General features: G+C 36.0%; 2 protein-coding genes across 2 annotated transcripts; both read right to left on the bottom strand.

Moving 5' to 3' along the window:
* Positions 1-572: 572 nt before the first annotated feature.
* LOC116027380 (ATP-dependent Clp protease ATP-binding subunit ClpA homolog CD4B, chloroplastic-like) lies at positions 573-5,713 on the bottom strand. The gene is made up of 10 exons (XM_031268967.1): positions 5,543-5,713; positions 4,113-4,682; positions 3,862-3,977; positions 3,625-3,747; positions 3,346-3,531; positions 2,931-3,146; positions 2,607-2,824; positions 2,450-2,525; positions 2,283-2,372; positions 573-2,101 (listed from the first exon to the last, which is right to left on the bottom strand). Exons 2-10 carry the CDS (start codon positions 4,675-4,677, stop codon positions 911-913), a joined length of 2,781 nt encoding a protein of 926 aa, XP_031124827.1. The 5' UTR covers positions 4,678-4,682; positions 5,543-5,713; the 3' UTR covers positions 573-910.
* Positions 5,714-9,132: 3,419 nt separating this feature from the next.
* On the bottom strand, positions 9,133-13,330 carry LOC116027704 (allantoate deiminase 2). Its single transcript, XM_031269425.1, has 12 exons — positions 13,116-13,330; positions 12,325-12,413; positions 12,001-12,104; positions 11,845-11,929; positions 11,623-11,739; positions 11,036-11,145; positions 10,847-10,952; positions 10,675-10,761; positions 10,313-10,555; positions 10,029-10,154; positions 9,613-9,777; positions 9,133-9,534 (listed from the first exon to the last, which is right to left on the bottom strand). Exons 1-12 carry the CDS (start codon positions 13,228-13,230, stop codon positions 9,412-9,414), a joined length of 1,470 nt encoding a protein of 489 aa, XP_031125285.1. The 5' UTR covers positions 13,231-13,330; the 3' UTR covers positions 9,133-9,411.
* Positions 13,331-13,872: the final 542 nt, after the last annotated feature.

Here is a 13,872-nt window from a genome sequence, read left to right as displayed (position 1 = left end):
TGCAAGTCACAGTTTTATATAGTACAAGTAATATATATTAAAAATGCAAGTAAAATGTAGTAAAAGGGCAATAATAAAATGTACACCGAACACACTATCATTAGATATGTCAACGGGCGGGGGCGGGAAGTATACTCTCCGTCCCCGCCAGCAACGAAAAATCTTTTTCCATACCCATCTCTGCGGGAAATTTTCAAGACAGTTAACTTTAATTAAACTATTTTATATCTTCCATGCTTTATCACAAGTAAATCACACTACACTTTGAGAATGGTTTTAATTCAGGCTTCTTTGGAGGCAGTGACAATAATTACGTGGTTGATGCGTATGAGTTGAAGGTTGCATTCTTGTCTATAGCAGATTTTTTTGGCATTTCTACACTTAGTTTTGGAAAATAAATTCTCTAAACATTAAAACTATTGATTCTGTCAAAACTCATTTTTAGTTTAAACTCTTCACATCTTACAGCTCAGAGAACACATTCTTGAAAGGATATCATTGATTTACAGACAATGCTGCAAGATAATTATACACTTGGCCAACATTTTGGAATTACACACATTTTAAACAGATTTGTGATAATCAAATTCACTTTTACCAAAAGCCACCTTGAAGGGGAAGAACTGACAGTATACCTAGAATCATTTATTCATATCAAAAAGTGTAAATCCAATGGTATGGTAAAATAATTACTGATTCTATCTAGTCTTGGAAGCAAATCTAATCATTTCTCAACTTCTATAATAGCACTACTTCCATCCAGCTTCAAGTGTGTATATCCATCCCTGTAAAGGTTCCTGCAAAAAGGGCTTTCACCAACTAATCCTTTCAAACCCCCAGGCCAGTTCAAATGAAACAACCAGCACAAACAACAAATATTTTTGACGGGTAAAGTAAAATAATGAAAGATTTAAACGGGGATTAGTTCGGAAGCTGGTGCAGGAGGAGGAGCACCACCGCTGCTGCCATTGAGGACTGTCACGTTGCCATCTGAATCAACATCCACAATAACCGAGTCGCCTTCTTTGATTTCCCGGGCGAGCATCTTCTCGGCCATGCTGTCCTCCAGGAGCCTCATAATAGCTCTTCTTAGCGGCCGTGCTCCATAGCTAGGGTTATATCCTTCCTCAACTACTCTATCTCTGAACCTCTCGGTCACCTGAAGCTCTATTTCCTTGCCTTTCAGTCTCTGAAAGACCTCCTTCAGCATAATGTCGGCAATGTCCTTAACCTCGAGTTTTGTAAGCTGACGGAACACAATCATGTCATCCAATCTATTCAAGAATTCAGGTCTAAAGTATTGTTTCAGTTCCTCGGTCACCAAGCTCTTGATTCGGTTGTAACTGCTATCCTTCTCGTCATAACCCAAATCGAAACCAATGCGACGGCCCCCCTTCTCTATCACACTACTTCCCACGTTCGATGTCATAATCAGAAGTGTGTTCTTGAAGTCTACCGTTCTACCCTTACTGTCCGTCAGCCTTCCATCCTCGAGAATTTGAAGCATCATGTTGAAGACATCGGGATGAGCCTTCTCTATCTCATCGAAGAGCACGAGTGTGTAAGGTCTGCGGCGAACAGCCTCGGTCAACTGACCACCCTCGGTGTAACCAACATAGCCAGGAGGAGAACCAATGAGCTTTGAGACCGTGTGTCTTTCCATAAATTCGCTCATATCAAGCCGGATCATTGCTTCTTCAGAACCAAAGTAATAGGTAGCCAGTGCTTTAGCGAGTTCTGACTTCCCAACACCGGTTGGACCAGAAAAGATGAAGCTGGCAATAGGCCGATCGGGGTTCTTGAGCCCAACACGAGCACGTCGAATCGCACGACTAATGGCCTTCACAGCTTCATCTTGGCCAATAACTCGCTTATGAAGCGTTTCTTCCATTTTTAGGAGGCGGGAGGATTCATCTGTCGACACCTTCGCAACCGGGATACCAGTCCATAAGGCAACAATGTGCTGAATATCAGCTTCCGTCACAACTGGACCCTCCGCATCTCCAGCCTCAGTCTCAGCCTTGCTCATCTCTTTGCTTTTGTCTATTAGGGCCGAGATCTGCACCTTAAGATCCATTTCTCTGTCGCGTAATTCCCCAGCCTGAAAAGCAATTGCATGAGACATAGAAAAAGCTAGTTCGATCTTGCATAACTTGTCAAGGAAATATACCAGTTTTCAATTCACCAAACTAATAATAATATACTTGCAGAGAGGATATGGATATTATGACATTTTGCTAAAACGAAAAACGGAACCGCAAAAATAAAACAGAACAAATCACCTTTTCAAATTCCTGACAGCGGACAGCTTCATTCTTCTCCTTTGTTATCTTCCTTAGCTCTTTCTCAAGCTCTCTAGCTTCCTCCGGAAGCTGCGGGACCAAAAGCAGTGTTAACAGAGACGACTGAAGTAAAAAGACAATAATGTACAAGCAAAACCAGTTCAGACCTGTGCATGGCGAAGTCTAACACGAGAGCCAGCCTCATCAATCAAGTCAATTGCTTTATCAGGAAGAAAACGATCACTGAAAATATTAATGTCATAAGATGCATCAGAGAATCAAAGGAAATTAAAAGGAAAAAAAATAAAAAAAATAGATGCATACCTGATGTACTGGTGTGAAAGCTCAGCAGCAGCAACGAGGGAATCATCAGTGTAGCAGAGCTTATGGTGAATTTCGTATCTCTCCCGAAGCCCTCTCAGAATCTGTATTGCTTCACTCACAGTTGGTTCGGGGACCTTAACTGGTTGAAACCTTCTCTCTAATGCTGGATCCTTCTCTATATGCTTGCGGTATTCATCAAGTGTAGTAGCCCCAATACACTAACAAGTCGAACAATAGATACGCTGAGAACCAAAAGCTTGCCGAACAATTCTGCTCCTACTCAGGTAGAGGATGGAAATGAAATACTTATTTATAACTACTAACCTGAAGTTCACCCCGAGCTAGGGCAGGTTTCAAAATGTTTGCGGCATCGATTGCCCCCTCTGCTGCTCCTGCTCCAATCAATGTGTGCACTTCGTCGATGAAAAGTATAATATCATCACTTTGTTTAATTTCATCCATTAGCTTTTTCAGCCTTTCCTCAAACTCTCCACGGTATTTTGTCCCAGCAACAAGAAGGCCCATATCTAGGGTTATAACCTACACGCAAAACCAATGAGTATAGGAAAATAACAACATACCCAAAAATGGATAACAGTCCCCATATATCCAAATTTGTAAAAAGCACAACAAAAATACAAGATGCATCTCCTTTCCTTCAAGTCTTCAACGTGTAGCAAGGGAATTGGAAATAATCATTTCATAAAAAATACACTAATCATAAAATGCTGTAATATACCTTCTTTCCTGCTATTGTTTCAGGAACATCACCATTTGCAATTCGCTGAGCTAAACCCTCAGCAATGGCTGTTTTCCCAACACCCGGTTCTCCAATAAGGCAAGGATTGTTCTTTGTACGTCGGCCCAAAATTTGAGTGACCCGTTCAACTTGTTCCTGCCTTCCAACCACAGGATCTAGTTTCCCCTTTAAAATTGAAATGATCATATAAAATTAGCTTTATTAAGAGTTTATCATCAATTGTTTTAATACCCAAAAAAATTAATCCGTATAAATAACCTCCTCAGCTAACTTGGTCAAGTTGGTGCCGTATTCCTCTAATGTAGGCATCTTTTGGCCTGAACTTCCTCCTCCAACACTAGCACCAACAACCTCTGCACTCTCGCCAACCATTCGAATGACCTATTGAAAATAAAAATTAAAATAACATCAGAATACACAACCAAACAGGTCCATCTACACATCCCAACCCCAACCCCCCAAAAAATGCAATCATTTTAAGAATATAATACTTGCCTGCGTATGAATGTTACCTGGGTCAGCACCCAAGTTTTCAAGGACACGAGCAGCCACACCTTCACCTTCACGAAGCAACCCAAGCAGCAAATGCTCTGCTCCAATATAATTATGGCCTAAAAAACAAGGCAACCAACCAAATTAGACAATACAGCCCAAAACAAAATAACTTGACAGTTGAAAACCAAATGCACCAGTCTATTAAGATACTAGAAGAACAGGATGTATAAAAGCAAGCAGAAAAAAGATACCTAGTTGTCGAGCTTCCTCAAGAGAAAGTTCCAAGACACGCTTTGCCCGAGGAGTAAAAGGGATCTCAATAGCAACAAACCCACTCCCCCTTCCAGTTATCTTCTCCACCTCAATACGAGCATCTTTTAAGTTAATGCCCGTGGATTTAAGAACCTTAGCAGCAATCCCAGTTCCCTCGGCAATGAGACCCAAGAGAATCTGTTCCGTTCCAACATGATTGTGCCCAAGACGCCTAGCCTCCTCTTGGGCAAGCATAATAACTTTTATAGCTTTTTCTGTGAAGCGCTCAAACATAGCTTTAACTACAAACCGGCTACCTCTTTCTTTTCTAATAAAGGTCACTGCTGCCACCTTGGAATGGAGTGTGGTGTGCCTAGGTCTAGTTATTGTATCTAAAGCATTGCATCCCCTTAGTCCTGTGAAAGCTCTAAGCCTTGAAGAAGTTGTCTGTAAACTGCACATCATTTTAACTGTCCTCCCTTTTTCAGGTCCTTTAAATTGTCCAATCCTTTGACCAGCAACCGAAGAAGGGAAGCTAGTTGACTGAACTATAGCTCTAGCCATGATGCCTGCATAATGATATATTACATTTCAATGTCCATATATCAAAAATAAATAAATAAATAAATAATAAAAAATAAAATAAAAAAAATCTACAAGCAACCTTCACCACCAAAATCTACATAGCAAATCTCCAATTGGTAATAAAATGATATTGAGATAAGTGGCTAATGGCCATACTAAACAAACTATGTGCAAAATCATATTAAAATCAGGGGAAAAAATCAACATATCAGAATAGTAGGCATCTAGTGGGCATACACTCCAGTACCTGAGGAGTTTACAAAAAGGATTAGACATTCTAATATCCCATTTAACATATATAGCTAGAAAAAATATAGATTTAAAGATAAAAAGGGTGGAGAGATTCTTAACCTGGGCAATGCTATAAAACAAAGCAAAATTAATTTACAGAAGATCAACAAATTTAAGACCTAAAGGGAGGTGAAAAGATCAAGAGACATTATGAAGGTTGGCCAGGATTGGTTAATATGAACACATGTATATAAGTGAATGATGTATATGACTCATTTGTTTATGGGCAATTATAACTGTTACCATTTACAATTATGCATTGGAAACTATCATATCTATCTATATTTCAATAAGGCCTAGCAGCATTCTATATTTCTACTTCTTTATGATGACTTAAGCCATGAAACTGATAAGTCAAGCAATCTGAACATGATTTGGTATCAAGGTAGGATCTTTTTTATTGAATTGGATATTTTTGAACAAGTAAAAAAAAAATTGGCTTCTTTACAATGATTTAAGTCGGCAAGATGGTTACACAGAAACTAAGCTATACTGAACCGCCCGTTGTCGACACACATATAAGAAGATGTAAAAACATGGAGGAAGGAATTACCCAAAACTGAAGGTTGATGGCGTGGTGGTGCGTCTGAACTCTGAAGGTTGGCACCTAAAATGTTAGGTTGAAGTATACGTGAAGAAGGGTCGAGCGAAGTCTACGAGGATCATGAAGCACGGTCAAATGTAGGTGACAAAACCCTAAACCCTCCAAAAAACAAAACGGGGTTTTGCGAACCGTTTGGGTTTTAGCATAAATGCATAAGAGTCCTCGTTGGTCCACACCAATTCGACCCAATCTTCCTATTTTAATGGCATGTTTGGTTGGATGTAGTTTGGGAGGAATTGCAATGCATTGAATTGCAATTCAGTGAATTCTCCAATTATAGTGTTTGGTTGGAGGGGATTGCAATTTCACATAATTGCAATTCCCTCCAAATGATGAATTGCAATTCGGTGGAGAGGATGGGCAATTTGTTGGTGTAAAGATAATTTTGCTCCTCCTCTCACACCCTTTGTCTTTTAAAAAAAAAATTTGAAAAAATTATTATTATTATTATTATTATTATTATTATTTTGAAAGAATTATTATTATTATTATTATTATTATTATTATTATTATTACTACTACTACTACTATTACTATTACTACTACTACTACTATAACATCTACCACAACATAAAGGCATTTTAGTCATTTTGTCGCTTCTTACCTTTCAATTCACTGTACTCCTATTTCTACATACCAAACACTGTAATTTCAATTCCTACTTTATTCATTGAATTGCAATTCCACCAAATTACAATTCTTTTCCTCCTTATTCCTTCCTCACAACCAAACGCGCTATAAGTATCTCTTTAGAAATATGAAAAACATTTTTTTTTTAAATAAATATTTTTATTTTTTTATGTTTCGCTGAAAGTTAAAAATAATTTTTGTTTATTTGGTTGAAAGTTAAAAATTATATTTTTGATTAATTATTTTTATAAGTAAAACTTAAATTTATTACAAAGTTATTTCGTATAAAATACATAGTATTAATTATTTTAAGGAAAATTTTGTATTTTTCGTCCCTAAGTTATAGGGCAATTATAGAATTCATCCCTGAGTATTAGTCATGTCTACTTTTCGTCTCTAAGTTATCATTGACGTTGCACTTTTCGTTCTTGATGTATACTAAAATTGCAAATATCGTCACTAATGTTTTATTAGTAAATGGACGAAAAGTGCAACGCCAATGATAACTTAGCGACAAAAAGTGAGTATGACTAACACTTTTGAAGGAAGGAAAAGTGTTAGTCATACTCACTTTTTGTCCCTAAGTTATCATTGGCGTTGCACTTAATGACGAATTCTACAATTATCCTATAACTTATGGACGAAAAGTGTAATTTTTTCCTTATTTTAATAATAATGATAATTATTGTTTATATTTAAATAGAATTATAAATTAAAATTTATAATAATTAAAAAGATTAATAATTATTATAATAAAAATATGTAAATAAATAGTTTTAAATTTTATCTTATTATAATAAAAATAAATATATAAATTGATAAATTTAATAATTCTAAGCTAAATAAATTGTCTAAATATGTAATATAGTTAGAGACTACATTAATCCATATAAATTTAAAAATTAAATTCTTTTAATTTGTAAATGTAATTTTCTCAATTATAATTAATAAAATATAAAATATAATTAAAAATAAAATTATAAAATTAACAAAATATTTTTATTTTGAATACTACTAACTCTATTACAATGCAGTATCTGTTCATAACTACTTTCTCAACCTATTGAAGCACAAGAGTCAGTATTGTCTCCACTGAGGCTCGAACCCACCACCTCCCGTATAAAGGGAAGGGTTTGATGCCACTGGACTACAAAAAAAAAAACAAAAAACAAAAAACAAAAAAAAAAAACAAAATATGTGTTCATACATATTTATATTTTTAAAAATACATACATACATATACTTATGCATTATATTAATCATACAAAATTAAAATGCTATTTTTTTAATTTCTAAATTTAATTATTTTAATTATAATATATCAATATAAATTATAATTATATAAATTATATTATAGAATTTGCATACATACATATTAATAAATATTATTTGTATATACATTGTATTACACAATCATATAAGAAAATGAGTCTGATAAGAGTTTAAAATTACATATAAAAAATTTAAAATTTACATTTTTTAATTTCTAAGTATAATTTTCTTAGTTATTATTCATATTTTTTTGTAAGCTTTATATTATTCATATTGTTAGAATTATAATATATATGAAATATGATTAGGAATAATTCAATTTAATTAGGTAAATTTTTCTCTATAAATTGATCTAAATATGTATGGCTATGATAATAGATACTTGATCAAGTATATGAAAATTCAACTATATTATTATATTGTACATTTTAATATATTTTCATTTTTAAATTTTTTTATTTAAATTCATAATAACAAAAAAAAAAAAATCGTGCATCGCACGGTAAAACACTAGGTAGTAATAATAATAATACGAGTAATTAAAAAAAATTTATGAGAAAATTCTACTTCCTTTGAAAAATGAATTTCATAAATCAAACAAGATAAAATAACATATTCTTCAAATTTTTAAAAATTCACTTAAAGAGAATATTTTCCTTCCAACGTAGTGGAACAAAATACTACGTATCTATCGATCAAATCAAATCCCTTGAGGCCAGGGATTCCTCCTTGTCGTTTGCAAGCTTGTGGTCCGGAAGAGCAATAGCAACTCAAGACAAAGTAATACACGTAAACAAATTCGCCAATGCTTCTTCACCAAATAAAAGATTCGCCAATGGTTGCAGTGGGAAATTATTCTAAAATACCACTTCAGCTTCATTAATTTTGTATTCAACTATTTGTTTTTTAATATAACTGACCCTATTACATCGTAGTACATGTTCATCTATACTTTTTCAACCTATTGTAGCACAAATAGTATACTTTTTCAACCTATTGTAGCACAAAGAGTCAATATAACCTCCACTGAGGCTCGGCTCGGCTCAATCTCATGACCCCTCATATATGAGAATCACTACATGTCATATGAGTATAAGGTGTTTGTGGAGATTGAAACAGGTAGATGCGCTAAATGTTTAAGGTCTTAGTTACATTTACTGATTAGCGATATTAAAAATATATTGTGTTATTTTTCGCATGTGAGTATCTCTTTTGTTAAACGGTTTGCGAATAGGATTACCCATAGTTTGCGAGGGAATCCCTTTCTTTTCTTTGTGCGACTGTAGGGAGTGAAATGCATTCCCTCCATCGTTTATCATTGATCTTACATAGCGCAAGAATTTCCTTCCAGGAAATGTATAAATATGCATGCTAATTAGCCTGTATTCTTCATCCTCTCATCATTGATTCGTCATTTCTTCATTCTTTTACTTTCTCAAGTAGATAGTTATATATATACCTACTCTTGTATTTCATTTGAGAGTTTAATACCCATTTATTCCATATTCCCAATTTGTCATTTTATTCGCTTCCGCATTATTTTGCATGCTATAATCCTAAACATGTCATGTTTAATTGCAATTTGCTCGATGACCGAACTTTATTTCTAAATAGTATTAAAACCAACAAATAGAATAGAATAGAATAGAATTAAATAATATTAGAAACCATTTCAATATTAGAAACTCACAAATCCCAACAAAGAAAAAATAAAGACCACTGACTTATTGCATATTTACAATTGTAGAATAAAATTGCAAGGCAAGGTTTCCTACAAAGGTTTTTTGGTTTTTTTTTTTTTTTTCATATTGTGCTAATATCCATATTATACAAGATGAGACTAATTCAGCCGAGTCTAGTTGAATCAATCGAATCAAGAGGGGGCTCTCCTGTGGGTATTTGGATTGAGCGAGTACTTACAAGAGGGTCTCCAGAAATGCCACGATTGCCATACCAGCTGCCCAAACGTCATCGTCCAACACATGCTCTTCGGGGGAATGACTAATGCCTCCACGGCAGCGCACAAATAGCATCCCGACCTGTTACAGGAAAGCAAAACCGATCACCTCTGGCTCTGAAGATCCATTCTTTACTGTTGAGGCCGAGTAAGAGCGTACCTTGGTTAGGCGAGACATGGCCATTGCGTCGTGTCCAGCTCCACTCATCAGCACAGGCACATCATCGTCTGTTGTCTCCCCGGTGATTCTTGTAAAAGCAGTGTGAGCTGCAGATTTTAGCTGTGAACTCAGTTCGGGATCGCAAACCACTGCATTTGCATCATGCTGAAACAATCCCGACGTCAGGTTATATTAGTCTTTAAACGACTTGGTGGGTGGGGCCCTGCTCCCATAAGAACCATGCCTTAGGTGAGACCATGAGAACTGCACGAATGCACCGCAACTACTCCAGACATGCCTGGAAACCTTTGACGAAGATAGAATAGTTGCAGTGCAATTCTCACGTTCTCACCTAAGGCATAGTTCTCATATGAATAGGATTCATGTAAATGCCATAAAATGAGATGATCTCGCACCTTGCGTTCGATGACACAAAAAACATTGCGCTTGTCGCATAACTGATGCATGCGGTTTGAAAATTCATAGATGATAGCTTCTCGTCCTGTATCGTCCATTGCCCTTATGTCTACGGTGAATTTTACCTGCAAGCACGTAAGACATTTCCAAGGAAAAGCAGATTGTGATTGTCGTGTAAAACCAATGCAAATGGCAACTATATCATCGATAATTCATGCGCTTTTCTATACAAACGGAATATCGAATGGCTACTGGCTAATCTCTAGGTTTCGGGAGTACTTGCCTGGCCTGGAATGACGTTACTTGCACTTGGCCAGGTTGAAATTTCTCCAACAGTACAGACAAGAGACCCTGCAAGAGATTTCACCGTTGATGTCGGGCATTCATCATCATAGGAGAGATAATACTCGGGTTGTTTACAAAGGTTTTCCAATAATACAATCAGTTCAGCGGATGCAACCATAGGATCTTGGCGCATAGCCATGGGTACTGTTCCCGCATGCCCTTGTGTGCCTCTCACCGTCACCTGCAATGTGATGAAATTCGTATACGGTGAACCTCTGATCAAATATTTAATGCCAGCTTTATTTTATTTTATTTTAAATAATATAATATTTATATGAATCAAAATAAATGTTAATGTACCTTTAACCTTGTCTGTCCTGCAATGCCTTTAACTAAACCAAGAGGAAGGCCAAGATTCTCTAACACGGGACCCTGCTCAATATGAACCTGCAAAAACAGAATTAATACGAACAACTTGAGCTTCAATACGTGCTATAAGTGCTATCACACAGTATGAAAATTGACAGCATACTTCAATATAGTCTGAAACAGATTCTTGGTCGTATTTGAGCTTCAATAGGTTTTCTTCTGTAATATCTAGAGAGTTTTTTCGGAGAGCGCTTTGCACTGTCACACCACTGCAATAAATAGCATAATATTAATGTACTAAAGAATAACTTTTATATCGGTATATACAAGATTTAAAGTTACTCAAGCGGACCCCTTATCATGTATATGCAATGTTGTAACTGGTAATGTACCGGCAATAGCCGCACTACCCAAGAAGGTCGACTGAAACCTAACTCCTTCCTCGTCGCTGAAAGCAATGACCTGCAAAAGGCCCGGGAAGTAAAGAATTGGACATTAGATAAGCAAGCCTTCGTTCTTTGGAGGTTTAGTGGTATAATTTTGTGCCTTAATGGAGGTGACAAGAACCACTAAAAAGATATAGGCCCTGTTTGGTAAATGGTTGTTAGCTGATTGGGTTAGAATGTATAATTAATTGATAATATTAGCTGATTGTAGAAAAGTGTTTGGTAAATTAGCTGTTAGCTGATAGCTGTTTGGTATAATTTCTTTTCTCAAAGGGCTAATTGAAAAGGGTGCTTTGAGTAGCCTTTTGAAATTTAGTATTTTGGAGTTACAAAAAGTTTATCAACCGACCACTTATATTGATTTTTTAACCAAGTCAAACAACTAATAATGGTCAAATAGGCCAAATTTGGCTGATAGGCTAATTATTTAACAAACAGGGCCATAGCATATCAGCATGTTAACAGATCAACCTTTCTAGTTTATGAATCTCACCTCAACCGGTTTGCTTAGTTTCTCTAATCGCCCGGTTGTTTTCAAAACCTTCAATGCAGATATCGCAGTTATTATTCCTAGCGCGCCATCGAAATATCCAGCATCAATAACCGTGTCCTGTTAGGAACACACAACGGGTCATCTTCAGTTTCAGCGCAAATACAAGTAAGCTTATGGTTAAGCAAAAACTATTTCAATAACACGCAAGGTAAATTGCTTTACCAAATGAGAGCCAATTAACAAAGCCTTCCCACTTGGATTAATCCCCTCAACCCGACCATGAACATTTCCCATTTGGTCTATCCATCTGGAATTAGTGGCAACCACAGTTTAGTTTCTGAAATATTATGCAAAAAGTGCGAGCAAGGCCAAACTCACGTTCTCAAACCCGCATCCTCCATCCATGAACGGATCCGGTTCCCAGCTCTTACCGAAGCAGGGCTTTGGAAAGTCCTCTCGAGATAGTTATCTGCATCACTAACCTGCCAAGTCATGCGACAATGGAGTTCCCGATGAAATGAAGGATAACCAGACAAGCAATTTTAATCAACTAAGGAATTTCGCACTAGACGTTCAAATCGAAGTAGCGGAAATCAAATATCCTTTTCAATTGTGTATACTAAAAGTAATTACTTCTATCAATACACTACACACATAACTAAAAAGAAGATTATCACATAACAGACTGAAATGAGCTAATACCTTTCCAAGCTCATATAGCCTTGACACAGCCTCCTCCTTTAGGATTTGCGGGAACAAATCATATTTTATGCCTACTTCATTTTCAGAACCTGGTCAATCAATATAGTTAATCACATTAAAGAAGATAGAGCAATATATAATATAATATCATTCACAAAAATAGAGAGCACAGAATGATAATCAATTGACAATGACAGATTGACAGAAGAGTTAACAAAACTAAGTCCCAATCAAATACAACAATTAGCATACAAATCACATTTCATAAGAAAAAGATGGTAATTTTTAATCAAAATTAGGGGTATAGATGATATAAAGGCATCAAACTAGAACACTTGACAATACAATACAATACAATACAATTGACCAGAATGACACCCTCACCATAAACATACCAATCAAACATAACTTTTGAGGTGGTATTTTAATTCAACCTAAGAAGATCAATGAAGCAAAAAGCTTCAATCTTGTCTATACCCTTTACAAACAGAACACTGATTAATGGATATAATAATAAAAATCCTTAAAACCACACCAGAGAGTAAACTCCAATTTATCAGAAACAAATCATCCCATACAATATAAATATAAATATTCCATCCACAAGACATTTAGAAAAGCAGTGAAGAACCAGTAACCAAAACGCCCAAATCTTCAAATCAGTGAACACATATTCCAATACACTCAAAAGAGCAACCAGATTGCATCAAAGGGTCTCAAGATTCCAGATTTCCACACACATAAAAACACAAGGAATGCAAAAAAGGCAAAAGAAAAGAGTGAATAATCACCAGAAAATGCTACGACAGGACACAGAAAGAGCAGGAACAAGGGAAAGATTGCATGGGGTTTGAGAAACGTGTGGGATTGGCGAGAAAAGGAAGAAGAAGGCATCGCCATGAGCATGTGGAGAGGAGAAGAGAAGCGAGAGAAGTTGGGCACGGCACTTGGAACTTCTTTCTTCTCCTCCCCCACTCAAACCAAATCGCAAGTGGATTCTGGCTCATTGATAGGATCTTGAAGACACCCGGAACGCACCACACACAATACTACTTCGTTTTCTGTGCTCGTCAGCCGCTGTCTCGTGAGGGTCACGTGTGGTCCCCAGGTATATACATATGGACGAGACGACGGAACCTCTTGCCTTTGCCCTTGTGGGCTCCACGGTATCGCTTTGCCTCTGCCTTGCTACGTTAACCAGAACACATGGATAGATAGATTACTTTCACAAAATCCTCCCGTGCCCAGATTCAGTACAAACCTTTTTAATTCCCTTTTTTATACTTTTTTATTTTTAAATAAAATACTCTAAAGTACATTAAATTTTGAGAAAATATTATTTATAAAAAGGAAAATGATTAAATAGACCCTAAACTTTATACTAAAAGTCAATTAGACATTTAAACTTAAAAAAGTGTAATTAAATTCTCAAATATATTCTTTTCATGCAACTAAATTCACCAACCGGTTACAAACCTGTTATAGGCCGTCATTCTCATTCCAACAAAAAAATCTGACAAATCTCTAGCCACGACAACTTCTAATTGT

The sequence above is a fragment of the Ipomoea triloba genome, chromosome 8 (genome assembly GCF_003576645.1).
Source record: "Ipomoea triloba cultivar NCNSP0323 chromosome 8, ASM357664v1".
NCBI classification, from domain to species: Eukaryota; Viridiplantae; Streptophyta; class Magnoliopsida; order Solanales; family Convolvulaceae; genus Ipomoea; species Ipomoea triloba.
Note: the sequence above shows the minus strand (reverse complement) of the source record. Positions and strands in the feature narration are given on the sequence as shown.

Bases quoted from the DNA above. Each gene is read 5' to 3' on its own strand.
- LOC116027380 (XM_031268967.1), bottom strand. From the start codon at position 4,677: ATGGCTAGAGCTATAGTTCAGTCAACTAGCTTCCCTTCTTCGGTTGCT. The intron at 3,978-4,112 runs GTATCTTTTTTC...CTTGTTTTTTAG, and splicing joins TGAGGAAGCTCGACAACTAG to GCCATAATTATATTGGAGCA. The intron at 3,532-3,624 runs GTTATTTATACG...TCAATTTTAAAG, and splicing joins TGACCAAGTTAGCTGAGGAG to GGGAAACTAGATCCTGTGGT.
- LOC116027704 (XM_031269425.1), bottom strand. From the start codon at position 13,230: ATGCTCATGGCGATGCCTTCTTCTTCCTTTTCTCGCCAATCCCACACG. The intron at 12,414-13,115 runs GTGATTATTCAC...TTGATTGACCAG, and splicing joins TCCTGTCGTAGCATTTTCTG to GTTCTGAAAATGAAGTAGGC. The intron at 10,953-11,035 runs GTCCGCTTGAGT...TATTTATTGCAG, and splicing joins TTGCATATACATGATAAGGG to TGGTGTGACAGTGCAAAGCG.